The sequence below is a fragment of the Cotesia typhae genome, unplaced genomic scaffold (genome assembly GCF_013202065.1).
Source record: "Cotesia typhae breed Kobodo isofemale line unplaced genomic scaffold, CoteBio_Ctyphae contig_5, whole genome shotgun sequence".
NCBI lineage: Eukaryota > Metazoa > Arthropoda > Insecta > Hymenoptera > Braconidae > Cotesia > Cotesia typhae.
This window is the reverse complement of record NW_027423757.1, coordinates 8,248,858-8,273,895: the sequence shown is the minus strand read 5'-3', so window position 1 is coordinate 8,273,895 and position 25,038 is coordinate 8,248,858. Positions and strand designations below refer to the sequence as shown.

Below are 25,038 nucleotides of genomic sequence, written 5' to 3'. Positions count from 1 at the left end.
ACAATAGGTTCATAATTATTCATATGAATAATTAATTATTAAATTTATATTGAAAAAAAATTATTTTATTTATATTTATAAGAATTTATTATTAATATATATAACTTATTGCATATTTATTATTCTATTGTTGTAACAGATAGTATAAAAAATTATTATGTGTTTATTTTAAATGGTATTTGCTAAAATGCTTAAAAAATTAAGCAAAATTATTTATTATTTTACAGCAACCATTAATTCAGTCACTAAACAATTTTATACTTATAATTTTAATGACTCAAATTTTTTATAAAATTAATTTCAGGTTGCTTATAGTCTTGAACAATACACAGTTTGTTTTAATTGATAATAAATTAAATATATATTGTGTAAGTCAATATCAAGCATATTTTCTACAAAATTTTTAACCATTTTGTATATATTTTCAGCATATTGAAAACATCTAGGAACCCATATCAAGCCATTCATTAAAATATGAACATTTTAATGGAGTTACGTCTCCTAGGTCATTACAATTCCTTCGAACCTGAAAAGAGTAAATAAATTTGAATTATAGATTGGAAGTTTTAAAAATTAATACTTCTATCATGCAAGAATAACATTAAAATTTTACGGGACAAAATCCACACGGAGTTTTCATCAGTCCTGGCGTAGGGATTAAATAAGGAATAGCACCATATATAATATCACCATGACCATTAACGCTTCTGTCAACTTTCCCATCATAGTACAGTGAATTTAAAAGGGAAATTACTTCTACTTCGCTTAATTCTACCTGAAAAATAATTATTTGAATACGTAATTTATTTAATCACAATTGGATCTTTTAAAATAAAAATAAAATAAACAACTATTTACCTTGCTCACGTTTAAATCAGAAATATACTTAGCTACTTCTTTGTGAGAAACATAAGACATTTTTCTCAAAGCAAGTGGACCAATATCCAACTTTTCAGCTTCTTCTCGCTTTTTAGTCAAAAATAAATGAGATTGTTGGGTCAAAATATCAACATATTCAGTTTCAAAATCACGACCTTGATAAAACGCGCCTCCGGTGACAGATCTATGTGGCTCCAAATTATACAACATATACAATTTTTTCTTACCGCCGGCAGCAATTGATTTTATTTCTTTGATAAGTTTTTTTGAGTCCAAACTCTTTAATACTTTATCAAGTTTTGTATCATATAATTGACATTGTTTTCGTATATCTCTAACCCAAACTCCTTTGTTTCCTCCTTGCTGTATTATCGCGTATACTACTTTTTCCTCGTTATCGCTACCTTTCAGAGAACTTCCTACTACGGCATTGTTAAGCAATATCAATTGATTTTTCCCTCTGGTTACAAAAGTAATTCGGGAAGTTGATGACAATTTGTTTATGATGATTGCTTGCTCTTTTTTTTCTAAGTCTGAAAATTCTTGCGATATTTCGGACATAGTTACCCCTTTGGGTTTTTTCTTGATGAACTCAATAAGTCTAAAATTAAAAAAATTATATTTTTAATTAAATATGATAATACTCAAGTTAGCCAACGTTTTTGATTTTTTTCTAATTTATTAAATTATAAATAAAAAATATTTCTAAAAAATTCCACTGATAGTTTTTCAAGTTTTTTAAAAATGAAATTTTTTCAATAAAAAAAATTTTAAATATTTTTAAATGTCGGCTAATTTAATTTTCATTTAATTATGATATTAGAAATAGCAAACAGCCTGTAATTTTTTGACTTGTCAAAAAATTTACATTTATTTCATTATGTATATTTACATATATTTATAACCTTAAAAATTTTTAAATCATTTTTTAATTAATTATAAATATTACTTTTGTTCATTTTCGGTTAGTTCTGCTCCACTATTAGGTTTCATTTTTCCAACAGCAGGTTCCATTTTTGTAAATTTATTTTAAAAAGTATTTATTTTTTTTATAATAACAAAAATATGTATATACGAGTTTACGTCGAGTTATTAAGCACGTTGCACTATACTTTAAGAAAGCAGATGGAGTTCTGAAAACTAAAGCATGCTTGTTTACACTTGCAGTCTAAAAACACGTCCAACTATTAGAGTAAATATTTAAATACTTGTTTTTCACTTTTCATGGAGAGTATCTGTCTATGGGAATTTTTTTCACTCAAAATTATAAAATATAGTTCAATTTTTAAATACACAAAAAATAAACCATTTATAATTATAATAAATAATGATTGACTCTAGCGAAATAGATGAAACTTTAGAAGTTGCTTCTAAAACATGGACTCGTGTCATAGAAACTGCAAATAAAGTAATTATTTTTATATCAAGTATTATATTATGATGACATTTAATTTAGCTGTCACTCGACAATTTTTTAATTTTATTTAAGAAAAAAATTATTTTTAAAAAATTGTATTTTTTATTCATTAAAATTCCTACAAGTTCATTTTTTTAATAATTTTTTTTTGCCATAATTTATTTATTAAAGAAAATTAAAAAAATTGTCAAGTGACAGCTAAATTTAATGTCATACATTATAACAGATCGAGCATTAATTAATGAATATTTTAGACTGGTTTCAGAGAAGGTGTTGATGTAGGATCAGAGGCAGTTCTCCAAGAAGATTTTGATAGAGGTTATGTTGATGGATTTAAAATAGCTTATATTCTGGGAAAGTACAAAGGTCTTGCTAATTCAATATTTAAAAATATCGAACATCCCAAAGAAATAAATGACATTCTTGAAAAAACACGCAGAGGAGCTTGTCATGTTTGCGAAAGTCAATATTCTGGAGTTATACAAGACCAAGCCAGTATTCTCGCAAAACACGAAGAACATACATTAAAAATATGTAAAATTTTACAAGGATATTTTGAACCTTTATTAAAAAATTTAGAAGTAGATATTAATGATATAGACCTTAAGTAGTTTACAGTTAATTTATTTTTCGATATTTGATATCTTGAAAAAAATACAAGCATAAATGAATAGATTGGTAATAAATGATTCAGTTTAATAAAAAGACAATAAGAAATATTGGCTGATGTTTTTACAAGTAAAGCCCTTCTGGCGATCCTTCTTTCTTTCTGTAAAGAACGCTTTCTTTAGATTTTTTAAAGTCATCATTTGTGACTTTCATTCGACGTTCACGCAGTGCCATTAAACCGGCTTCAGTGCAAACAGCTTTTATGTCAGCGCCAGAAAGATCATCCTTTGACATGATTAACTCTGATAGATTAACATCTGGCGCCAAAGTCATCCTGCTGGTGTGAATATTGAAGATACGTCTCTTGGTCTTCTCATCTGGAAGTGGGAATTCTATTTTCCGATCGATACGACCGGGACGAATTAATGCAGGATCCAAGGTTTCTATTCTATTTGTTGCCATGACAACTTTTACATCACCACGACTGTCAAATCCTGGAAAAAAAAAAAAAAAAACAAAAAAAAAAGAAATTTTATTAATTAAATAATTAATAAAATAAATTAGAATAGGTTATTCATAATCGTTAATAATTACCATCGAGTTGATTCAATAATTCCAACATAGTTCTTTGAATTTCTCTTTCACCACCACTGTTGCTATCATACCGTTTTGTGCCAACAGCGTCTATTTCATCAATAAATACAATTGATGGTGCATGTTCTTCCGCGACTCTGAAGAGCTCACGAACAAGTTTCGGACCATCTCCCAGGTATTTTTGAATTAACTCAGATCCAACAACGCGTAGGAAAGTTGCGGAAGTTTGATTCGCTACAGCCTTTGCGAGTAAAGTCTTTCCTGTACCAGGAGGACCGTACAATATAACACCTTTTGGTGGTTTTATTCCCATTTCTTCATAGTACTCAGGATGAGTTAGTGGTAATTCAACCGACTCCTTGATTTCTTGAATTTGTGTATCAAGGCCTGCAAAAAATAATATATGTTATTAAGAGAATAAGCAAAATTTTGTCAATATTTAAGAAAGTAGAGTGCAATTTAACAAAAGTCATTATTTAATAAAGCAAAATTTTAATTTTTTTACAGTTCACAAGTCACAGCAGTCACATAGTGACTACAAGTTTGCTCGTCAAATATTTATATTTCAAACTTATCGAGTCATTATTTCGTAATAAAAAATCAATACAATCACCTCCAATATCAGCATAGGTTTCTTGAGGTGCCTTTTCCAATTTCATGACAGTAACCATAGGGTCTGTATCATCTCCGAGAACACCAACAACTGCATGAACTTTATGATTCAGTAAAACGGAGCAACCCGGTTCCAACTGATCTTTATCCACGAAGGAAAGAATTGATACGTAGTGTTCAGAACCTACAGATGTGGATACTATCGCATGATTGTCATCAATAATTTCTTCCAACGTTCCAACCGACATTGGAGTTCCTCTCAAGTCGTCAACTTTAGATCTTTCTTCTTCATTTTTTTCTTCCTGGGGTTTTAGTCTTTCTTGGTTCCTAATGAACTCCTCTTCCATCAATAAATAATCCTTTATCCTCTCTAATTTCAAAAGCTTCAGCCTACATCTAGTGTGTGGAGTCACTTGCGGTAGTTTAACAGCCACGTCCGGGCCTTTAGTACGACGTTTCTTTTTGCCAACTCGAGTTGGAATTGGAGGCTCATATTTCTTTTTTTTGTCTTTATCATCTTTTTTATCTCCTCCTGAACCACCTGCTCCTGATTGATTTTGACCCTGTTTAAATTTGTTTCCATTGATTAATTTTTAGAAAAAAATTTAAGTTTTGTATCAATAACCTATACTTTTTGTTGTTTTATGTGTATCAATGAATTTGTTTGTTTTAATTGTAATTTTGCGATTATTTTGTAAGTAAATAATCATAGCGATGTTTATTGATGTGGCTGTCAGTAATTTTTAAATGTACGTTTCTAAATATATTGAAAAAATACGTACCATCTATACTTAATGCTTTGACAATTGCTTGAAATCACAAGTCACTCCAAACTCTAGGAGGCCGCCATCTTGACAAGTACAAAATAATAATTGACCAATAAAAAATCGATAAAATAAAAGGCTAAAAAGCGGGAATATTTGAATAATATTAAATAAAAATTTTAAACTGTAAAAAAATTAATTTTTTAATTAATAAAATAAACGTAAGATTTTTTTTTTTTATGAGTGAATGAAATTTTATTTTACTTCCATGTTGATACAACTATAATATAAAGATTAATTACTCGTCTACAATTTTTAGCGCTTTTTAATTAAAGAGATGTTAAAAATTATCGAAGGTTGAAATTAAATAAATACTAAAAACGATAATTGAGACTACTAATAAATGTCGGATAATTTTTATTATTTTTATCTACGTCTTATATTTGTAGACGAGGGAACTGACATAAAATACTGAAGAAGTATCATTTACTTTTTTAAAATAATAAATATATACGTATTCAAGATCTTACTGAAAAAAAAAAAAATAAATAAATGTATCATAAGTAGTTTTAGCTTCAAAATACGTATTATTTTGGAGTAAATCTCACAAAGTGATGCTTTTGTAAATAAAGATTAAAATTAGATACTCTTCAATAATCTCCATTCTGCTCACAACGTAATAATTTTTGTTACAATTATACATTTATACATTTTGGTTTACGCAGAATAGTTCTCTTCAATAATCTAGAAATATAATCACAACGACTTGCCCATTTGCCAACAATACGATACTGTTAATTAATATTTTTACAACTTTAATAAAATGAGTATTTAACGAAAAATAATTTAATGAAAACAATTATTCAAATATGAGAAACAGAAAAACGACAAATGAATTAAATTAATATGAAGGTCAATGTATTGTAGTTAAATAGAAAACCCCGGCTGTTATTAATACAACATGATGTTATCCATAAATTAACGGGATTGTCAATGTATGAAAATTTAAATTATATTACATGTTTTTTTTGTTTATACAATTATGCAAAAAGTTGCAAGGCGTTCTCGTGTGACGTGATAATGTGGATTAATAATTTAAAGACCAGCTAAAACTATTCTTGGATCTTCAACCGCATCCTTTATCTTACGCAAAAACATAACGGCTTCACGTCCATCAATTAATCGATGGTCGTAAGTCAGAGCAACGTACATCATGGGACGGATTACGACCTATAGAAAAAAATAAATTTATATAAAAATTTAAGAATACAATAGTAAAATAATAATAATAAAATAAATAAACATCAATTAACCTGTCCCTTAACAGCTACTGGTCGATCGAAAACACCGTGCATACCGAGAATGGCACTTTGTGGAGGATTGATAATCGGTGTTCCCATCAGTGAACCAAATACTCCTCCGTTGCTGATTGTGAAGGTACCACCATCCATATCTTCAACAGATATTTTACCTTTTCTTGCTTTGTCACCGACTGCAGCGAGAGCGATTTCAATTTCGGCAAAGTTTTTGTTCTCTACACTGCGTAAAACAGGCACAACAAGACCTTTAGGTGTAGCGACAGCTACACTAACATCGACATAGTCACGGTAAACGATGTCTGTACCATCAATTACCGCATTAACCACTGGCTGATCTTTAAGCGCGTAAGCGCTAGCTGCGATGAATGGACTCATAAATCCCATTTTAAGACCGTATTTTTTGGTAAAGGCTTCTTGATTTTGTTTACGGAATTCCATAATGTAGCTCATGTCGATTTCATTGAAAGTGGTGAGCATAGCATTGGTATTCTGAGCGTCCTTTAGACGTTCGGCAATACGAAGTCGCATACGATTCATTTTAACCCTTTGTTCAGTTCGAGTGCCGATAATCTCACGCGCGTAATCAAGAGGAGGTAATTGAACTTTGGCACCCTCCAACGATTGGGCATGTTTAATGGCAGCTACGGGCATTGAGGCAGTGGGTGCTTGAGGCGGTGGCGGTCTGGCAGCTGGAGGTGATACAGGCGCTGCTGATGGTGGAGGCGGCGGTGGTGGTGGTGGTGCACCAGCTGTTTTTGGAGGAGATGGTGGTGGTGGTGGCGGCGGAGGTGGTGCTGCAGCTGCTTTAGGAGCTTCTGCTGCTGCGGCGACATTTCCACCAGTAGCACCGACATCGAGGCTACACAATTTTTGTCCGGCTTTCACGGTATCGCCATCTTTGACAAAAAGCTCTTTAATCACACCAGAACCAGGGGCTGGTACAGGTACGGAGGTCTATAAATAATATTATAAAAAAAAAAAATAAAATATTTTTTCACAAATTAAAAAAAATGTATTATTTAAATCATTACCTTGTCAGTTTCGATCTCACAAACGACTTCATCCTCTTTTACCTGGTCGCCAACTTTTTTTTCCCACCTTACATCACCTTCGCTGACACTGTCCGCAAAAGGTGGAACTACGACATCTTTCAGCTCCCCTTTAATGTAAAAATTAACATTTTTTTATCAGCTAAAAAAATAATTATTTTAGTTTTTTTTTATCAACTTACATAATACTTGAGTCGAGCGTATGTGTCTCGTCTGAGTCCAACAAATGGGACTTTTCTTGGATAAACTAAAATAATAAAATTCGTAAATATTTTATCGAACTATCTTACTTTATCAAGCTAAGAAACTAATGGATAAAAATAATTTACTTACTGATGAGATAATTCATTAGCTAGGCACCTTGTTTTCGGTCTGAGAACACGCCCTGTGGAATAAACACGTCACATTTGTTATCACATATTAATAAAATGATCAAAATGAGCTATTTAAAATTAATAACTACTATCAACTTTACCTTCTAGATGCAGAGACCTCACGACCTGTAATGAAACAAGCAATCATTGATTATAATAATGATAATATTTTTACAAGCAAAAATATGACAGAAAATTAATTTTTAGAGTATTTTTGAGTATGTCGTTGCATAGAAATATCTTTCAGCTATCAGAGGACTTATCGTATAAAAAAAAAATAAGTAAGATAACCCATAGGTGAATTTTATTTATCATACCGGCCTTAGTGATCATTTACAGTGGATGATATGACAGTGTGAATACTAATACAATATTCCAAAAGGTATAATCGTGATTATGTAATGTAAAATCTTTAGGTTAGAACGATTACTTCAAGGACACCTTCACGGACTTAATAATTTTGCAACCAACACAATTGGTATTTTTATTACAAACGAAAAAAAAGCGCAAGGCCATTCGCGAGGAAAGACATTAAATTGTGTGTGAAAAAATTATTATAGCCTCTTTACGGATAAAAATAAATTACTAATAATTCTTACCTCAGCACGTGATAATGATGTTAAACGTGTTAATGTCCGGGGCGCGATTCGAGAACAGTTGGACAGCATCATAGCGGCCATCCTAGGGGCTAAGGAAATTTATTCGCGGTACCCGTGTATCCTCGTGATGACAGAGATTGCGGGAAAAATAGAGAGGGGGAATGAAACAGGGACAGAGATGGACGGATTCGAACAACCACGGCTACATATGCTACATACGATACACGCCACTAGAAAATGGAGAAGAGAAGAGTTACTTACTGATAAGCACTTAAAAAGTACCAATAATTGTCGCTAGATGTCTAATTATTGTTGACAACTAATGCCATCTTTTTTAAAATAATAATTACATTTAAATTGATAAACTATTGTAAATAATTACAATTACTATTTTTATGATACCTAGAACATAATTGTTCAATTTTTTTCTTTGATGTATTATTAATACTTCAATTATGATTATTATTATTTCTATTATTATTCACGGACGTGATGATAAAAATTTCTATCAATTTAGCTCAAATGAATAATGACAATAAGTGTTAAAACTGCTGAATAAGTAACTCAGTTAATTAGCACATTACAATAAGTAATACATATTCCAAATGATGACACAATGAAATTTCCTATATTTATACATACTTGTTTAAAGATCATTTCTTTGTATAAAATAGCAAACTTGTTGTAATATTTAAAATAATAAATTTATTTTATTTTTAGTAAGTATAATACGCAGTTATAAATATGTACATTTTCTTCTTTATTCATGTAATTATTTATGTAAATATCAATATTTTTTTTTTTAATTTGATTTCATGATCAAGGAGCAAATAAATTTTCTTTGAAAGCTGTTTCATCATGATGAGAATTAAACAAATATTAATTTAACCTGACATTAAATTTAGCTGTCATTTCACAATTTTTTTAATTTTCTTTAATAAATAAATTATAGAAAAAATAATCATTAAAAAAATGGACTTGTAGAAATTTTAATAAATTAAAAATAATTTTTTAGAACAAATTTTTTTTGTTAAAGAAAATTAAAAAATTGTCAAGTGATAGCTAAATTAAATGTCATTAATTTAACTCTTTTACTCTACAAATTTATGGTAAAAAGCAATAAATTTATATTGAAAGAATAATAAATTGCGTGTTTGTGAGCATTAAAAATAAACATTGTAGATGTGTATCTTCAGAGAGTCCTTGCTTTTTTATTTTCTATGTAGGTAGGAGTCATGTCATGTTCAAGGCACAAGCGTATATAAGTGTATGTATACAAATATAGTAACTGATGAACGCATGTACGTATATTATTATACATTCCTTCTGTGTCAATTGCAGCCAGTTGATTGCGCAGAGCTATATGACAAAGACGTTTTAAAAGTTGTGTTGAAAGGATTAAAGTATAATTAACTTAATTGAAACAAGAGAAAAAATGGCTGGCTCCAGCACAATGCTGGATTGCAAAAAGCTTATAATATTATTGTTTTGTTCAATTTTTGTTGTACAAGTAATTGCAACAACACCAATAAATGTATCACCTCAAAGTATATCAGATTTATTGGTGCAGAGTGCTTTAAATTCTCTTAACGAAGACTCACCAACTCGTCATACTTACAAAAGTGGAAATGTTATCAATTCACAGAAATTGGTAAATATATATACTTATATGTATTTTTTAATTTTGTATAAAACTTACAATTTATCATGATGTCTGATAATGTTGTATTGTAACTTGAGTAAAAACACCAGATAATATTATTATTAAAGACATATATCAGTTGATTAAAAAGGTAAATTTTTTTAGATGTTTTATTGTAAATAAATTAATTACACAATTTCTCTATTTATAAATATTAATATTAGAAGTAAAAAAAAAAAAAATAATGAGGACAGTTGCAGTAACATAAAATTTGTAAACCAAAACAATATTATATCAAACTGATTAAAAGAGATAGATTAAGCAGTAGGGTTATCAACAAAGATTTTTATTGGAATATAAAAATAAATTTATCTACAAACTTAAATTCAATTATATTTATTTATCAAATTGTCTTTACTAATATAGATTTTTCTCTGATTTTATTTTTAGGTACAGCCACCATATACTATCTATCGGTTGACACTAAACTTGGAGACAGATTGCCATGATTCATCATGTCCACGTGAAGTTTGTGCTATTGACGTAAAACAGCACGAAGTTGGTGTTATCGAAGCTGAGAGTAATTCCAAGCAATGCATGTATTTATATCCTCAGTTAAAACAAAATATTAATCAAGTTTCATCAAACAGTATGCAAGATATTCAAGAGCAAGAGATTGTCGAAAATGTAGAAAAACAAATAGTAAATGACAGCGTAAAACTTTATCATGAAGATCAAGAGGTACTTGATCAAAATGATAAACCTTTTATTGCAGTGAGAGCATCTCAATATTGTCCGGGATGTCCTTATGAGCTTAATCCAACTTTACCAGGTCTCGAAGCTTTTGGAGAACTTGCAGCTAATTCATTAGATCAATCGAGCCGTGATAATTTTAAATATCGAGTAGTTAAAATTGTACGAGTAACTCGATCTGTTCCACAGGGATATAATGTCGTTCGCTATGAGTTGTTGTTGGAAATGGGTCAAACAAATTGTCTTAAAACAGTAGATAACTTACGGTCAGAATGTTCTTTGCAGACTAATCAACCTACCATGATGTGTGCTGTAATGATTGATGAACGTCCGTGGCTTAAAAATAGCCGTCAATTGATTCGTAATAATTGTACGGAAACTCGTGATCAAATGAATAATCTAAACGGTAATGGTAATGTTCAATCACATTTGGCTGGAGAATCCTTGAAGAGTAATATACCGATTCAACAACAAGGTGAGGACGTTAACCAAGCAGCTGAAAAAGGTCAGATAAAAAATCTTGCTGATGAATTGTTAGAGGTACCTGTTTCTACATCTGAATCAGGAAGTAACAATGAAGAAGAATCAAAATTGACGGAGCCACCTTTCACGCGAATTGTCTTGAAAAAAGATGATATAATAAAAAAACCTGTCAAAGGATTTGCTGATAAATTTAAAGAATTTGATGAATTTTTAAAGGACTTTGATATTTCTGAGAAAACGACTAAGCAATCAGAACCCAGTGTTAATGGAGCTGAAGTTATTGAAGAAATAATTCGCTCCGAAAAAATTGAAACTGACATTACCAGTGAGAGTCAAGAACCCAATGTTAAGATATCACGGAAAAAAAGGTCTTTGAATTCAGAGCCTAATCTCGTCAAGAGCTTAGCGCAGATGGCCGTTGATTATCTCGATGAAGTTGATACAGACGATAAAAAACGAGTAGTAGTAAAAGTTATAGAATCAAAAGAAGAAGAAAAAACGAAAACCAATAAAAATCTTCATAGTATTACAGTTATGGTTGGAACGACGAATTGCCTTGAAGAGAGACAAGATGATCTTGAAGATTGTATCATTAAATCCGACAAACCATTGAAAATATGTAAAATTCATATGGTTACAGAAAAAGATAATCCATTGAAGAATGCTAAAGTTTTAGATGTTCAGTGTTTTGACAAAAAGGAACAAAGATTTAAGAGAGATCAAGATCATATTCTTGGAGGTGTTAGTTCAACATCAACTGATGACCCAGAGATAAAAGAATTTGTACAGAAAGGTTTGAAAAAATATTCGTCTGGATACAAAGGTACAAAAGAACCCGTTGTTGCCGAAATTGTTAGTGCTTCTCAACAAGTTGTTGCTGGAACTTTGTACACTATTACCGTTAGATTTGGTGAGAGTGATTGCTCTAAAGGTCAAGTAGCCGAAACATGCTTACTAACTGATAACAGTCCAATTGAAGAGTGTCTAATTACCGTTTGGTCAAGACCTTGGTTGAAGCAAAATCCAGAGGAAATTACAGTTAAATGTGGTGAAGAAAAAAATCGTAAGAAACGAAGTCTCAAAGGCGCTAATTATTCAGCTAAGATGTTGAAGTTGGCACAAGAATTAAAAAAAGATCAAGCTACTGAATCAGTTGAACCAGAAAATAAAAATCAAGAGAAACGATCTCTCAAAGGTTCTAATTACTCATCAAAAATGTTGAAAATGGCTCAGGATTTGAAAGATGAACGAGCTTTTGAATCCTTCCAAAAAACTTATCAACGTGTTTACACTTCTGAAAAAGAAAAAGCTGCGCGATTCAAAATTTTTAAAATAAATATGAAAGTTGCTGAAACACTTCAAGAATATGAACAAGGTACTGCATTATATGGACCGACGATGTTTGCTGACATGACAACTGATGAATTTCGCTCATACACCGGTTTAAGATCAGATTTAAGATCTGAAAATCAAATACCTTTTCCTATGGCTAAAATTCCTGACATTGAATTGCCTAATGAGTACGATTGGCGTCACTATAACGTTGTAACACCCGTTAAAGATCAAGGCCAATGTGGATCCTGCTGGGCTTTTTCTGTTACTGGTAATGTTGAAGGACAGTATGCTATCAAGCATAGCAAACTCTTATCATTATCTGAACAAGAATTGGTGGATTGTGATAAATTGGATGATGGATGCAACGGGGGATTACAAGAAAATGCTTATCGCGCTCTTGAAGAATTAGGCGGACTTGAGTTGGAAGATGACTACCCCTACGACGCTGAAGATGAAAAATGTCACTTTAAAAAAAATAAAGCTATTGTTGAAATTGTTTCTGCAGTTAATATCACATCAAATGAAACTCAAATGGCGCAGTGGTTAGTTAAAAATGGACCTATGGCTATCGGTATCAATGCTAATGCGATGCAATTATACATGGGAGGAATATCACATCCTTTCAAATTTCTTTGCAGTCATGATAATCTCGATCATGGTGTCCTTATTGTCGGATACGGAGTTCACAGTAAGTTTCAATTTGCTTGTTTATTTAGTTTTTTTTATTATCTATCATTTGACGAAAACTATTTTAGAAATTAAAATTTTTTATTACAGCTTACCCATTATTCAAGAGAGTTATGCCATTTTGGATAGTTAAAAATAGTTGGGGAACAGGCTGGGGAGAACAAGGATACTACCGAGTCTATCGAGGCGATGGGACATGTGGTCTCAATACTGATGTCTCTAGTGCTATTGTTGCTTGAAGATATTTAATACTGAACAAATTAACTTTAAGAAAAATTAAAAATTATCATAAGTTCTAAATACAAAGAATGTTTATCATTTAAAATGTGATGTCAAAAGCAGTAAAATAATTAGCTTTAAAAATTCTAGATGATATACAATATACGTAATACTCTTTTTCTGCATGACTCAATATAAATTATTTTTAAGTTTAATATACACTGGTTGTTATAAGCCCAAATCAGTTATTATATAAATTTATATGTTTTATAAACAAAAAATGGGAATAATATTTCGGATTATAATTTTTATATTTTAGTTTTTATAAGAACAAAGTTTTTAAACATTTATAAAGTGTTTGTACTGTTTTTGATTAACTTTTGTGTTGCAAATAAAAAAATTATATTTTTTCATAGTGAATTAAAAAATATATAGATAATAAAAAAATAAAAATAAAATCAGTTGTTGTTTTATTTTTGTAGAAATAGATTTAAAAATGATCATTTTAGAATATTCATATCAATAATTCTACTAGAATAAAGCTTAATAAAAATGAATTCGACTTTCTCTCCATAAAAAATTTCGCTAGCTTAAAAAATTTTAACGAGAAAGTGTTCTTTAAATGATGAAAGAATTTTATTGTTATTTATTTGTGATAATAATAAAAATATTTGCGTATCAATATGTATTTTTAAGACTTCAATTAATTACATGTATGGCGTAAGAAAATTTTCAACAATCAATTTACATATGAAAACATACACAGTATGACAATGATAAAAATGAATTTTTTAATATTGGAATTAAATGAAAATATTAAAATTAAAAAAAAAAAAATAACACCTTTGTACTTAAAAATTTTTGCAATAAGCTTGTTTAATATATTCATCATTCGTAATCCATTTATTTTATAAAAGAAAAATATAATTTTAACGTTTAAACATTGTATGTAACGTAAATAAATAATTTTTTAGATTAAAAAAAAATTTATTGATATCAACAAAAAAAAAAATTATTTGACAAAAATATAAATGAACTGATCAAACTAATAATACAAATTTGATTGTTTTAATATTTCAAAAATTGATTTCGAAGATATTAAACAGCACACATCTTTTATGATTTTCAAAATATTGATCCTCCAATTTATTTGCTTATAAATGAATACACCTAGACGACTATATTTAATATTTAGCTGACATAAATGATCATTATGAACTTATAATGATTAATATTATCAATTAAAAATGTAAAAATTACCGGTTTTGTAATTTTTAAAAGTAAAAAGGTATATTTTTTACGGTTCCAATATCATCAGTTCTTTAATAAAATTCATTATAGGCATTAATAATTTTATTGATTTCGTTTTTAATATTAAAACTCTGATCTAATAAATTATCAAGCGTTAATTTTGTTAAAGACTGTTTTGTGTAGGAAAATCAAGATTAGAAAAAGTCATGTTTCGGAATATCAATAATAGTTATCGTCACGAGATAATTAAGAATACATAAGAATTAATAACGTAATTATGTATATTTATAAATTATCTCAGTTATTTAATTTTTTCGCGTAAATTGATGTACTGTGTACTCATTAAAACACACGTTGAATTATTAAAATTTACAGAGTTACTGTATCACTTGTCGAAAAATTATTATCAATTATTGAGGAGTTCTAATAATAATTGTAAGATCCCCACTGATTATAAGGTCCGTAAGCTTGCGGCCCACTTTGACTGTACTGCCAATTTTGATAGTTCGCGTAGTTTGGATCTGATGGCGGCGGATATTGCTGATAACTCTGCTGATATCCGCTTTGGTTGGTATACTGTCCACTTTGGAATTGTTGTTGGGATGGATAAGCTCCACTTGTTCCACTGCTGTACTGATAAGTCGACTGTGTGTTGGCAGTGGGTGGTGGTGGTGCACTAGATGGATCCGTCGTTTTTATTTTTTTTGGTGGCGATGAATCACTTAATAAAAAATCAAAACATTTATTAATATTTTTTTAAAAGAACGTGTTAAATAATTTATTATAAAATAATACTTACATTTTACTGTCCTCGTTCTTTGTCTTTTTACGTTCTTTCGCTTGTTTTATGCACTGCTGAAATTGTTCATGAGCTTGAAGTACTTGGTTGATGTCGGAGCTGAAATCTTCAAGGAATTCAACTTTTCGTTGGGCAAAGAGAACCCTCTGTTCAAGATCTACATGCTCTCGTTCAATGAACATGTCCATATAGCCAATAATTTCCTTGGTATCAACGGGATTTCTTTGCAATCCTAAATCAATTAATTGAAGATAGAGTCGTGGATTTTCCTTATCTTTATCTGCAGCTTTAAGTAAAACCTTAACAGCCTTGTCAATGTCATTTCTAAATTTACAAAGAAATCTTGCGTATTTCACAACAATATTATTAGCTATTGTTCTATTTTTACTATTACTTATGTAACTTTCATAAAGTGTGCATGCTTTGTCTAGATCACCACGACGGCGTTCAAGATTTATTCGACGATATGCTATTTGTAACATATTGGGTATAACATTGTCAATATTTTCAAGAATAGTAGCAGCTTTATCGAAGCAATTTCGTCCTTCTTCAAATGTTGCCCATTGAAGATGAAGATTTGGTTTTTTCGGATGATGAATCTCACATGCTCGCACATAAACATCCCTTATCTTTTCAACGTTGTCTCCTTTTAAAGACTCCAAATAACGAATGAATCGCAGCCAAAATTCATCGTACAGGGCACAAGCAATTAAACAACGTTCAAATAGAATAATTATACGCTTTTCATCTTTCTGCTCAATTTCAAAATCAAGATATTCTTTCCAATTTTTTAATTGACAACGCTCCAGTGGCTTGACATGGAAATAAGGTCGTTTAATACCTTCTTCAAATGCCCATCGAGCAGCTACAGCATTCACATTAGCTTTATGCATTTTACGTCTGCTGCTAATTATTTTTTCACGAATGGCACGTGTCTCCTCATCAGTCGGTGGAGCTTCATAAGGCGGTAATTCTTCACCAGGTGGGGCGTCATCTGTAGGTGTTGCTGCTGGTGTCTCTTCAGCCTTAAGCATAGCTTTAACTTCGGCCCTTAATGCTAGAAAATCATCTACATTTAAAATCCGGTTGGGACTGTTGACTGATACGAATTCTTGAAATGATTCAAAGTGTGTCATGTAACCGAGTGTTGGCACACAAAGTAACCTGTCATAAAGAGCTGTGACTCTGCTAAATCGTTTTCCTTCAGTTTCCCATTTGATATAACTTTCCCACAAACGATCGGATCTAAAGAAAAGAGAAAAAAAAAGAACAAATATTTTATACATAGTTGTTTAATTTTTCAGTTAAAATAATAGTTCAGTAATTAATAATTGAAGCATTAAATTTACCTAAACTCCAAACCACAAGCCTCAATAGCCCTTTCATATTGTTCACGCATTTTCTCTTCATCTTCTTCGTAGATACTCTTACAGTGATTGATGTAATGTAGCCACAAGTCAACACTGAGAGAAATAGCTTGCAAACCATTGTCGAATACCTGTGATTAATTGTTGAAACGATTAAGTTTATAATTATAATTGATAAATATATTATCTGCAATTTATATTATTTATATTTTTAATATTATATAAATTATATATTTTATATTAATTTGTAAATGTATTAAACCGATATATATATATATATATATATATATATATATATATATATATATATATATATATATATATATATATATATATATATATATAGATGTATATAATTTGATAGCTTGTGTTAAGCATATACTTATCATAGTAACATGTACTCACATAAAGTTCGCGTACTGTAAAAAATATAATAATTAAGACAGATTGCAGAGCATTGTGCATTCACCTTATGAGTCAGGGAGTGTTCCAAATCAGGCTGCCTCTGTTTCTTCAGCCCATATTTTCTCTCTGCTTTCCACCGTCACGTGTCACCGCCTGTCCTAAGTCTCAGACTTTGACTCAACCGACCGAACCGATCTTACTTACAAATTGTGTATGGTATGCTTTGTATTTTTTTTTTATACTATTATAAATATAATTATATTTATGTTTATATAAATCGCAATAACTTAAATAAATGCTTAATATTTTTACAATACTTCGGTAATAAGCTATGTATAACAAATGCTTATATTATTAAATTATAAATAACACACACACACATAATTGCTGTCACTCATGTTATTCTAATCAGTGACAACAAACGTATATTGTGACTTACGTAATTAAGCTCATAAAATAACGATAATAACGGTAATGATAATAAAACAGTATTACGTAATCGCATTTGAATAAATTTTTTAAATAATTTAATAATAGTACTAATCATAATTAAATAATTAGCTAATTCGTAAACGAAGAGAGCTGAATGAGTGCCACAAGACGTGCTAGGCTGTTGGAAGGGAAAACCATATTTACGTGCGTGCACACTGCCCACGCGTCTTCCTAACTCGAGCTAATTTCATTAGATTGCGTTAATTAAATTTTATTATTACCATATTGAATAAGATTTAGAAAAACTACCCTAGCAATTGTTTATCGTCATTTTTACTCACCGTCTGTACATTATCGGGATTGCCCTTTTTCTTCTCATAATCGGCGTATTTTCGCCAATATCCATAGCAGTAAGGGTAGCGTTCCAAAAATTTACTATAGGCTTCACGGGCTGCTTCAGCATCATTCTAAGACAAACAAGTTAATTAATTGATTTGTAATATTTTTTATTACTATCTATTAATTCTTAATGTTACTAGAACATAATTACCTCCTGATCAACATATTGAAGTAAATATGTCCATCCAGTAAAATCTGAAGGATCTTCAATAACTGCTTTCCAATATTTATCTAATTCAGGTAGAGTTTTTTTCTTCGGTGAAGGTGGAGCAGTTTCTGTTTTTTCCTCAGTTTCATTATCTGTAGCCAGTGCTGCTTTTTTGGCCGGAGTTTCTTCATTAGTTTCTGAAGTTGGTGAATTGGGATCGTATTCACCTTCAGCATTTAATTTTCTTTTCGCTTAAAAAAATTAAAAATTTATTTAAATGTCAATAAAATAATAATATTTAAGTTATTTTCAAAGATTTGAATAAGGAAAATAAACTTACTGCCAGCCTCTACTTTAACTTTTTTTTCCCGTGTTTTTTCTGACACTTTAGCAGCTGCTTTTCGTTTTTTCTCACTCTCTGGAGGTAGCTCATCCTCAGATACAGATTCTGTTTCACCGAGATCTGCTGGTGGTGCAGCAGGTAATTCTTCGTCAGAAACTGCTTCAGTCTCTGGTTCCTATTTAAATGAACAATCGTAAATTAAAAATTCTTTATTTAAAAATAATAAAATTGATAAACTCATGTTAAACATATTTTTATGTAGAAATAGGAATAAATAAGGATAGGGTGGGTAAGTATACCTCAAGTAAACATTCACCTAAGGAAAAGTCATCGTCAGACACATCTTCCACGTCGTGAAAATACTAATAAAATTTCAAATTGTGTGAAATAAATAAAAGGAAAAACAATAAAAGAAAGTCAGAAAGCATAAAAAAAAAAATCTGATGTATTTTTTTTTTATCAAAATGTACCTTAGCTGCAGCTTCTGTAGGGAATTCATCTTCGGATACAGCTTCAGTATCAGGCTCTTTTTTTTCACCTTCTTCGTCTTGAGCTGGATCAACTTCTTCAGTATCAGGCTCTTTTTTTTCACCTTCTTCGTCTTGAGCTGGATCAACTTCTTGTTCAAGTTCATTTTCAGGCTGAGGATTCTCAGCTTGTTCTTCAATTTTTTCTTCGTTATTATCATTGTCACCAGCATCATCTTTTTCTTCAACTTCTTCCACTGTATCATTAATTTCCATAGGCTCATCTGTTTGTTCCTGAATGGTAACATCTGTTTCTTCTTCTACAGCTTCGTTTGATTTCATTTCATCAATCACTTCATTGATATCATTGATTTGATTTTCTTCCACATGGCCACCATTCATACCTTCATCTCCAGGATTACTATCCTGCGTCTCAATAACATTGTCTCCGCTGTTATCTTCTAGTGTGATAACGTTACTCTCGTCGTCCTAAAAAATAAATAATAAATCAATAAAATAAAATTATATTAATTTAATTAAATAATCGTACCGTCATTTGTACAGATTCTTTTACACGAAGAGTTGATGAAATTGGAGTAGAAGCTGTTTTGTTGCTAACAACTGGAGGTGGAGGAGCCTCTAATTCGGGTACACCTTGTGTCTCTTGATCTAAATGATCGTATTGTGTTTCCTCTTGAGGATCAATAACCTCTTCAGAGTTTTCAAATTGCGCTGATGATGCGCTTTCTTCGTTAGGTTCAATTACTACTTGTTCGAATTCTTGCATTCCATTTCCTGGGGCAGAATCCTCTTCTAACTCTTCAATCACAGTTGTACATTCCTGAGATATAGAAAAAATTAACATAAATAAATGTATGATTACCAATTACTTATTGAGCAATTAAAAAAAAAAAAAAAAAAAAAAACAAGTAACAATAAATATAATCATAATAAAAAGTAACATTACCTCAACAGCTTCTGTTTCTACAACGGCTTTGCCGCGAGCCCGCGTAGTTCTAGTGGCAGGTTTTTTGATAGGCGTCTTTTTAACAGGGGTCTTCAACGCACGTCCGGATCTCGTTCTCCTCACTGTAAAAAAATTAGGTTGGCGTTACCCTGACAACGATAAAACGTGTAACGTTTGAGGCGTAATAAATTCAATAAACTATCGTAATTATAATAATCATGATGGCGCTTTATCATATTAAAGTTATGATAACGAAATACATGCCGGTTGATGTAGCGTTGTATATATATATATGTTTTTCAGATGTTACAGTCTAACTTGCATTGAAGACCACATGCAAAAGCGACAATTGATAAGTTACTTCTACCAATTATATCTTCAATCTACGTTATTTTTACAACTTAAATACCTGATTCATTTTCTATCAATTCATTTTCGTCACCACTCATCGAAGACATTTTATTTTTTATCACCAACTATACTTTTTTTTATCGTTATCGTTAAATACACACAAGTAATAACTTTTTGTATAAAATTTTAAGTCTATCGGTGGGGTTGTGTAAAGCCAAGCACACACGATATACAGAAAATCCAAATGGCGGCCTTTTACATAAACTTGTACGGCTTTATGAGTATGTATAAGTACCCTGATAGCCAGCGCTTTCTCAGTAAGTAGTTGGCTTCTAGCAGTTACGGTTAACTTGACATCGAGTTAGCGGTAATTTTTTACATGACAACAGTTGTAAGCAAATTGACGGAAATCTACGGCCGAAACTTGAATACAAGTTAACAATCAAACTTGTAGTTAAATTTCCGTTCAACTTTATTACAATTTGACAGAAATACTTGTACAGCAAGTCTTGACGTCTGTTTGCAGAGTAAGTTATAGGTAACTAATAGTTAATCGCTTGCTTTACCAACTCTTTCCGTCAAGTTAGCTTCAAATTGCGGACGTAGTTTGACAGTAAGTTACAGGTAAGGTGGCTATCAGGGTACTTATGTATGAAAATATGTGTATGTGAACATGTTAAAATAGAAGTCTAGTCGTAACGAGTGCTGATAATAAAGATAATCCATCAGAAAAAAATATGACACTGAAGTTGACAGACAATAAAAATTTTTTTTAGAATTTTATAGTAATTAAATTATTATTAAAAAAAAATTATTTAAAAAGTTTCGCATGTGAAAATTAATAAAAATTACAAGTGAACATTTTTAGAAGATTTTTTTTATTGTAATTGATTTGTTAAAAAAATTTTTAAAATTGACAACTGACGGCTAACTTCAGTATGATTTAAAAATACATACTCATTACAGTCATTACTAATTACACAGAATTATTTTTAAGAATTTACACGCATTTTTTTATATTGATTTTTTATTCATTAGATTAAAAACGCAATTTTTGGATCATTTGAAAATGGCGTCAAAGCTTAGTTCATTATTGCGCCTCAGCGCTGCGTATCATCCAGTTAGTTCCGGCGGTAGAAAGGACGCTGCTGCTCATAATTGCCGACGCTCCTCTTATAATATCGAAAAATTAATAATTATCTTCAATAATTAATAAAAATTAGCATTTAAATAATTGCCTGTCAGTATTTAGCGTAAATTGATCGAAAAATTAGCAAGTCTTTGGCTAATTATATATAAAAAATATTGGTAAGACAAATGGTAGCTATAATCTATACAGATATAAATGGAGGCGTCACAATGCCGAAGAGAAAATAGAAAAATATTCTTTTTCTCAATAACTGATTTTTATTAATTATTAATTATTTTTTATCTTGTTAATCAATATTCGAATTTTATTTTCATCGATTTTAATTATTATCAATATATATTTTGTTAAAAAATTTTCTTTTGTTCGCGCTTAGTTCTAAATTTCGCCACCTCCATGAAGAAGCGCTGCTGTTACATTTTGAAAAAAACCGTTACACCCGACAAACGGCTCGGATACGTTTCTAGCTCTATTCGTTTAAAAATATTCTTCAATCGCTAATTGAAATTTTTAAGTAAATTTTTTTTTTTTTTAATATTTCTATATGAAATAAAATTGGAAACATTAATTCATATATAAAATGTGCTGAAAAATCGAAATTCGCGTGAATATACAAAATCCTTAAATTAGTTAAATATATTCCGCGTAAACATAAGACTCGATATTTACATTGCGCGATATTTGTAAAGTCTTTCACGCGATATAGATTAACCAGAAATATGCTTACAATAAATAGTGAGTTCTAACAAAAGAATTGAGTTATTACTAATCGATTTGAATTTTTGCAAAAATAAATTTAAATGATTCCGGTGAGTCAATAGTAGTGTAGATCAGATATGAGCAGTAGTTTTTTCTGATTCGCCGAATTATTGTATAATCGTGTATCGCGAAAGTGATAATGTAAAAGTGATGAAAGTTTTTTTTAGTGATTATTCAAAGTTTATTTATTTTTTAATTTTTATCATAAAAATAATAGAAGTTTTTAGTGATTATTAAAAGTTCATTTATTTTAAAATTTTTATAATAAAAATAATAGAAGTTTTTAGTGATTAATTAAAGTGCATTTAATTTAAAATTTTTTTTAACAAAAATAGTAACAGTGGTAGTTGAGTGAAAGTGTTGTGAGTGTAAATTATTTATTTTTAAAAGAAAATCCTGTTAGCTTCTGCCAGAACAACAAGAAACTCCTTAAAACGTAAGTCTTTTGTTATTCTACTATAACATTTAATAATTTTTTAAAAAAATGCACACAAAATTTGTCTTTATATTTTAACAACAATTGCATAAAAATCGAAAAAACACATAGGCAGTCTGAGAACTGTGTGCATTAATGATAAAGACATATTCCGTAGACAAGACACCTACCGTAGGTTATGGAAGCATCTGTAATTTACTTACCTGTCATTCGTAAGTATGCCGGGTTGTCGGCTTATGATTCATAACCTTTTAATACTCGTGTTTGTTATTGTTTACAATTATTCAAAAATAAGTTCAGTTATCAACTGTTTATAAATATTTTTTATATCAATAATCGCTAAAAGCTAGGTATTTGTGAAATAATTAAAAACATTTTTTATTATACAAAAGTAATAATGAATACATACGACGAATTTATTCAAATCCATAAAGCTCAGCTTGAATTATCAGGTATTCCAACAATTTATTGGCCAACATTATTTATAAAATTAAGTAAAGAAATATTTGACGCTGGTCTCGTTTTTCAAATTGCTAAAATCGACTACACTGATTCAGTAAAAACTGCCCAGGATCCAGGTTTTAAGTTATTCGTAGCAGCCGAGGAAGGTTTAGTATGTGATGATCCCAATAATATATTTTTAATAGATCATGCTTGGATGTACGACGTCAACTTTGCACATCAATTATCAGAAATTCCGGTTTTATTAGATCGTTTGTGCAATTTGATGTCTTATGACGGCCCAAATGATAAAAGTACCAAAGTTGAGTTTGCTCTCAGAGAAATGTGGAGGTACAACCAGTTTTATTCATCGAACAAAGGGACAATTGAAGAACGCCTGCCGCTTTGGTACATAATGGACGAAGTTGGATCCGCGATAAACCACAGTGATGATCCCAATTTTCGTACTGTTCCTTTCTTGTATCTAAATCAGAATACTACTTACTCGCTGCTGTTTCCTGTAAAAGACGCTGAATTTAATGACGAGGTTACCAGAGATTTTGTTGAAAATCAAACTAATGATCCAGAAAAAAGGCGTGCCTTATTACTTCCCTGGATTGATCAAGACTTTACTGATAAGAGTTTCACTCAAGTTGAGCCAGACGTACAGTATTTTTTATCCGGTCGGATTCCGGAGACTTTACCTCAAGAAAAAGGCTCAGCAAATGGTCAAAATGGTGACATAAAACCGGTTAAGTTGAAAGTTTACACTCAGTATGACATTGTAAGTCAGTATCTAACTGATCCAACTTTTGAGCTCGTGGACAATGAACATGAAGCTGATGTACTTTGGTTGATGGTTCATTTCAAAGACTATAAAACGCTGAGCCAAGAATCTCCTCACACATTCGTTAACCAATTTCCGTATGAACATATTCTGACTAATAAAGATTTATTGTCGATCGTTTGTCGAAGGAAAGCTACTGATAAGTTGTATGACCCCGAGACCCTAGACACTTATCCGTCATGGTTACCGACGACTTTTAATCTCAGTACGGAGCTCATTGAATTCGTGTCGTACTTCCAAAATAGGGAAGCTAGGGACTTGGACAATCATTGGATTTGCAAGCCGTGGAATTTAGCCCGAGGATTAGACACTCATGTAACCAATAATTTATTCCACATCTTGCGTTTGCCAAGCACTGGTCCTAAGATTGCTCAAAAATACATTTCATCTCCTGTGTTATATACTAGGCCTGGTGTAGGAAGTGTTAAATTTGACGTTAGGTATGTCATTTTATTAAAATCGGTAAAACCTTTGATGGTTTACACCTACTCGAATTTCTTTTTGCGATTTGCTAATAAAGAATTCGCGTTGAACAATCTTCATGATTACGAGCAACATTTCACGGTGATGAACTACTCGGAGGAAGCTGAGCTTTATCATGTCAAGTGCGCTGATTTTGAGGTCGAGTGGAATAAAATATACCCGGAAAATGAATGGAAAAACAGTGTCGAGATTAAAATATTTAAGATGATTAAAGAAGCTTTTGAGGCCGCATCTGACGCACCTTTGGGTAAAGGAATCGTGGATAATCCTCAGAGCAGAGCTTTGTACGCGGTTGATCTAATGCTGGAGTGGAAAAATAATGAAATGAATCCTGTTCTACTGGAAGTTAACTTCTCACCTGACAACAAACGTGCGTGTGAATATTATCCTGACTTTTATAACAACGTTTTTAAATTTTTGTTCCTGGATACTGATAATACTAATGAATTTATTGAACTATAATAAATGTATTTTTTGTTTAATTTACTTTGGTGTATTCTTAAAGAATTAAAAGGGTATTAAACAACGTAATTAAAACGTGAATTTAATTTAAATTTTACTGCTTAACACATTGTAAGTTTTATAGATGTTCATGCTTAACTCAAGTGATTCAGCTATTTTTAATGTATGGCTATAAACAGAAACGTGCGAATGTACACAT

General features: G+C 30.7%; 7 protein-coding genes and 1 long non-coding RNA gene across 8 annotated transcripts; 3 read left to right on the top strand and 5 right to left on the bottom strand.

Annotated features, from left to right (window-relative positions):
- Positions 1-142: 142 nt before the first annotated feature.
- Polr3f (RNA polymerase III subunit F) lies at positions 143-2,013 on the bottom strand. Its single transcript, XM_074248112.1, has 4 exons — positions 1,829-2,013; positions 859-1,480; positions 614-775; positions 143-526 (listed from the first exon to the last, which is right to left on the bottom strand). Exons 1-4 carry the CDS (start codon positions 1,891-1,893, stop codon positions 443-445), a joined length of 933 nt encoding a protein of 310 aa, XP_074104213.1. The 5' UTR covers positions 1,894-2,013; the 3' UTR covers positions 143-442.
- Positions 2,014-2,065: 52 nt separating this feature from the next.
- LOC141530793 (uncharacterized) lies at positions 2,066-3,158 on the top strand. Its single transcript, XM_074248113.1, has 2 exons — positions 2,066-2,287; positions 2,551-3,158. Exons 1-2 carry the CDS (start codon positions 2,207-2,209, stop codon positions 2,905-2,907), a joined length of 438 nt encoding a protein of 145 aa, XP_074104214.1. The 5' UTR covers positions 2,066-2,206; the 3' UTR covers positions 2,908-3,158.
- Positions 2,905-4,959, bottom strand: Rpt2 (26S proteasome regulatory subunit Rpt2). The gene is made up of 4 exons (XM_074248111.1): positions 4,894-4,959; positions 4,113-4,674; positions 3,500-3,886; positions 2,905-3,399 (listed from the first exon to the last, which is right to left on the bottom strand). The coding sequence occupies exons 1-4, from the start codon at positions 4,894-4,896 to the stop codon at positions 3,029-3,031; spliced, it is 1,323 nt and encodes a 440-aa protein (XP_074104212.1). The 5' UTR covers positions 4,897-4,959; the 3' UTR covers positions 2,905-3,028.
- Positions 4,960-5,262: 303 nt separating this feature from the next.
- Positions 5,263-8,442, bottom strand: LOC141530692 (dihydrolipoyllysine-residue succinyltransferase component of 2-oxoglutarate dehydrogenase complex, mitochondrial). Its single transcript, XM_074247959.1, has 7 exons — positions 8,217-8,442; positions 7,719-7,743; positions 7,577-7,628; positions 7,426-7,490; positions 7,226-7,353; positions 6,189-7,148; positions 5,263-6,105 (listed from the first exon to the last, which is right to left on the bottom strand). Exons 1-7 carry the CDS (start codon positions 8,295-8,297, stop codon positions 5,971-5,973), a joined length of 1,446 nt encoding a protein of 481 aa, XP_074104060.1. The 5' UTR covers positions 8,298-8,442; the 3' UTR covers positions 5,263-5,970.
- A 1,000-nt stretch (positions 8,443-9,442) lies between these two features.
- Positions 9,443-10,295, bottom strand: LOC141530694 (uncharacterized). The gene is made up of 2 exons (XR_012479782.1): positions 9,916-10,295; positions 9,443-9,575 (listed from the first exon to the last, which is right to left on the bottom strand). It is a non-coding gene; the product is annotated as an uncharacterized LOC141530694 (long non-coding RNA).
- LOC141530687 (uncharacterized) lies at positions 9,566-13,796 on the top strand. The gene is made up of 3 exons (XM_074247949.1): positions 9,566-9,867; positions 10,309-13,117; positions 13,207-13,796. The coding sequence occupies exons 1-3, from the start codon at positions 9,652-9,654 to the stop codon at positions 13,353-13,355; spliced, it is 3,174 nt and encodes a 1,057-aa protein (XP_074104050.1). The 5' UTR covers positions 9,566-9,651; the 3' UTR covers positions 13,356-13,796.
- A 365-nt stretch (positions 13,797-14,161) lies between these two features.
- Prp39 (pre-mRNA processing factor 39) lies at positions 14,162-20,536 on the bottom strand. The gene is made up of 10 exons (XM_074247948.1): positions 20,323-20,536; positions 19,914-20,035; positions 19,497-19,787; positions 18,950-19,435; positions 18,477-18,654; positions 18,140-18,387; positions 17,931-18,056; positions 16,735-16,883; positions 15,386-16,630; positions 14,162-15,307 (listed from the first exon to the last, which is right to left on the bottom strand). Exons 1-10 carry the CDS (start codon positions 20,369-20,371, stop codon positions 15,010-15,012), a joined length of 3,192 nt encoding a protein of 1,063 aa, XP_074104049.1. The 5' UTR covers positions 20,372-20,536; the 3' UTR covers positions 14,162-15,009.
- A 2,326-nt stretch (positions 20,537-22,862) lies between these two features.
- On the top strand, positions 22,863-24,914 carry Ttll12 (Tubulin tyrosine ligase-like 12). Its single transcript, XM_074247955.1, has one exon. The coding sequence runs from the start codon at positions 23,004-23,006 to the stop codon at positions 24,837-24,839; it is 1,836 nt and encodes a 611-aa protein (XP_074104056.1). The 5' UTR covers positions 22,863-23,003; the 3' UTR covers positions 24,840-24,914.
- The last annotated feature ends 124 nt before the right edge of the window (positions 24,915-25,038 follow it).

Coding starts and splice junctions, on each gene's coding strand:
- Polr3f (XM_074248112.1), bottom strand. CDS start 1,893: ATGGAACCTGCTGTTGGAAAAATGAAACCTAATAGTGGAGCAGAACTA. Junction 1,481..1,828: donor CTAACCGAAAATGAACAAAA/GTAATATTTATA, acceptor TTTTAATTTTAG/ACTTATTGAGTTCATCAAGA. Junction 527..613: donor CTCCGTGTGGATTTTGTCCC/GTAAAATTTTAA, acceptor TACTCTTTTCAG/GTTCGAAGGAATTGTAATGA.
- LOC141530793 (XM_074248113.1), top strand. CDS start 2,207: ATGATTGACTCTAGCGAAATAGATGAAACTTTAGAAGTTGCTTCTAAA. Junction 2,288..2,550: donor TCATAGAAACTGCAAATAAA/GTAATTATTTTT, acceptor TGAATATTTTAG/ACTGGTTTCAGAGAAGGTGT.
- Rpt2 (XM_074248111.1), bottom strand. Junction 3,887..4,112: donor AACCTATGCTGATATTGGAG/GTGATTGTATTG, acceptor TATTTTTTGCAG/GCCTTGATACACAAATTCAA. Junction 3,400..3,499: donor ATTATTGAATCAACTCGATG/GTAATTATTAAC, acceptor TTTTTTTTCCAG/GATTTGACAGTCGTGGTGAT.
- LOC141530692 (XM_074247959.1), bottom strand. CDS start 8,297: ATGGCCGCTATGATGCTGTCCAACTGTTCTCGAATCGCGCCCCGGACA. Junction 7,744..8,216: donor CATCATTATCACGTGCTGAG/GTAAGAATTATT, acceptor GTTTCATTACAG/GTCGTGAGGTCTCTGCATCT. Junction 7,149..7,225: donor GTGAGATCGAAACTGACAAG/GTAATGATTTAA, acceptor TATTATTTATAG/ACCTCCGTACCTGTACCAGC.
- LOC141530687 (XM_074247949.1), top strand. CDS start 9,652: ATGGCTGGCTCCAGCACAATGCTGGATTGCAAAAAGCTTATAATATTA. Junction 9,868..10,308: donor TTATCAATTCACAGAAATTG/GTAAATATATAT, acceptor TTTTATTTTTAG/GTACAGCCACCATATACTAT. Junction 13,118..13,206: donor TGTCGGATACGGAGTTCACA/GTAAGTTTCAAT, acceptor TTTTTATTACAG/CTTACCCATTATTCAAGAGA.
- Prp39 (XM_074247948.1), bottom strand. CDS start 20,371: ATGTCTTCGATGAGTGGTGACGAAAATGAATTGATAGAAAATGAATCA. Junction 18,388..18,476: donor AGTTAAAGTAGAGGCTGGCA/GTAAGTTTATTT, acceptor AATTTTTTTAAG/CGAAAAGAAAATTAAATGCT. Junction 18,057..18,139: donor TTCAATATGTTGATCAGGAG/GTAATTATGTTC, acceptor TGTTTGTCTTAG/AATGATGCTGAAGCAGCCCG.
- Ttll12 (XM_074247955.1), top strand. CDS start 23,004: ATGAATACATACGACGAATTTATTCAAATCCATAAAGCTCAGCTTGAA.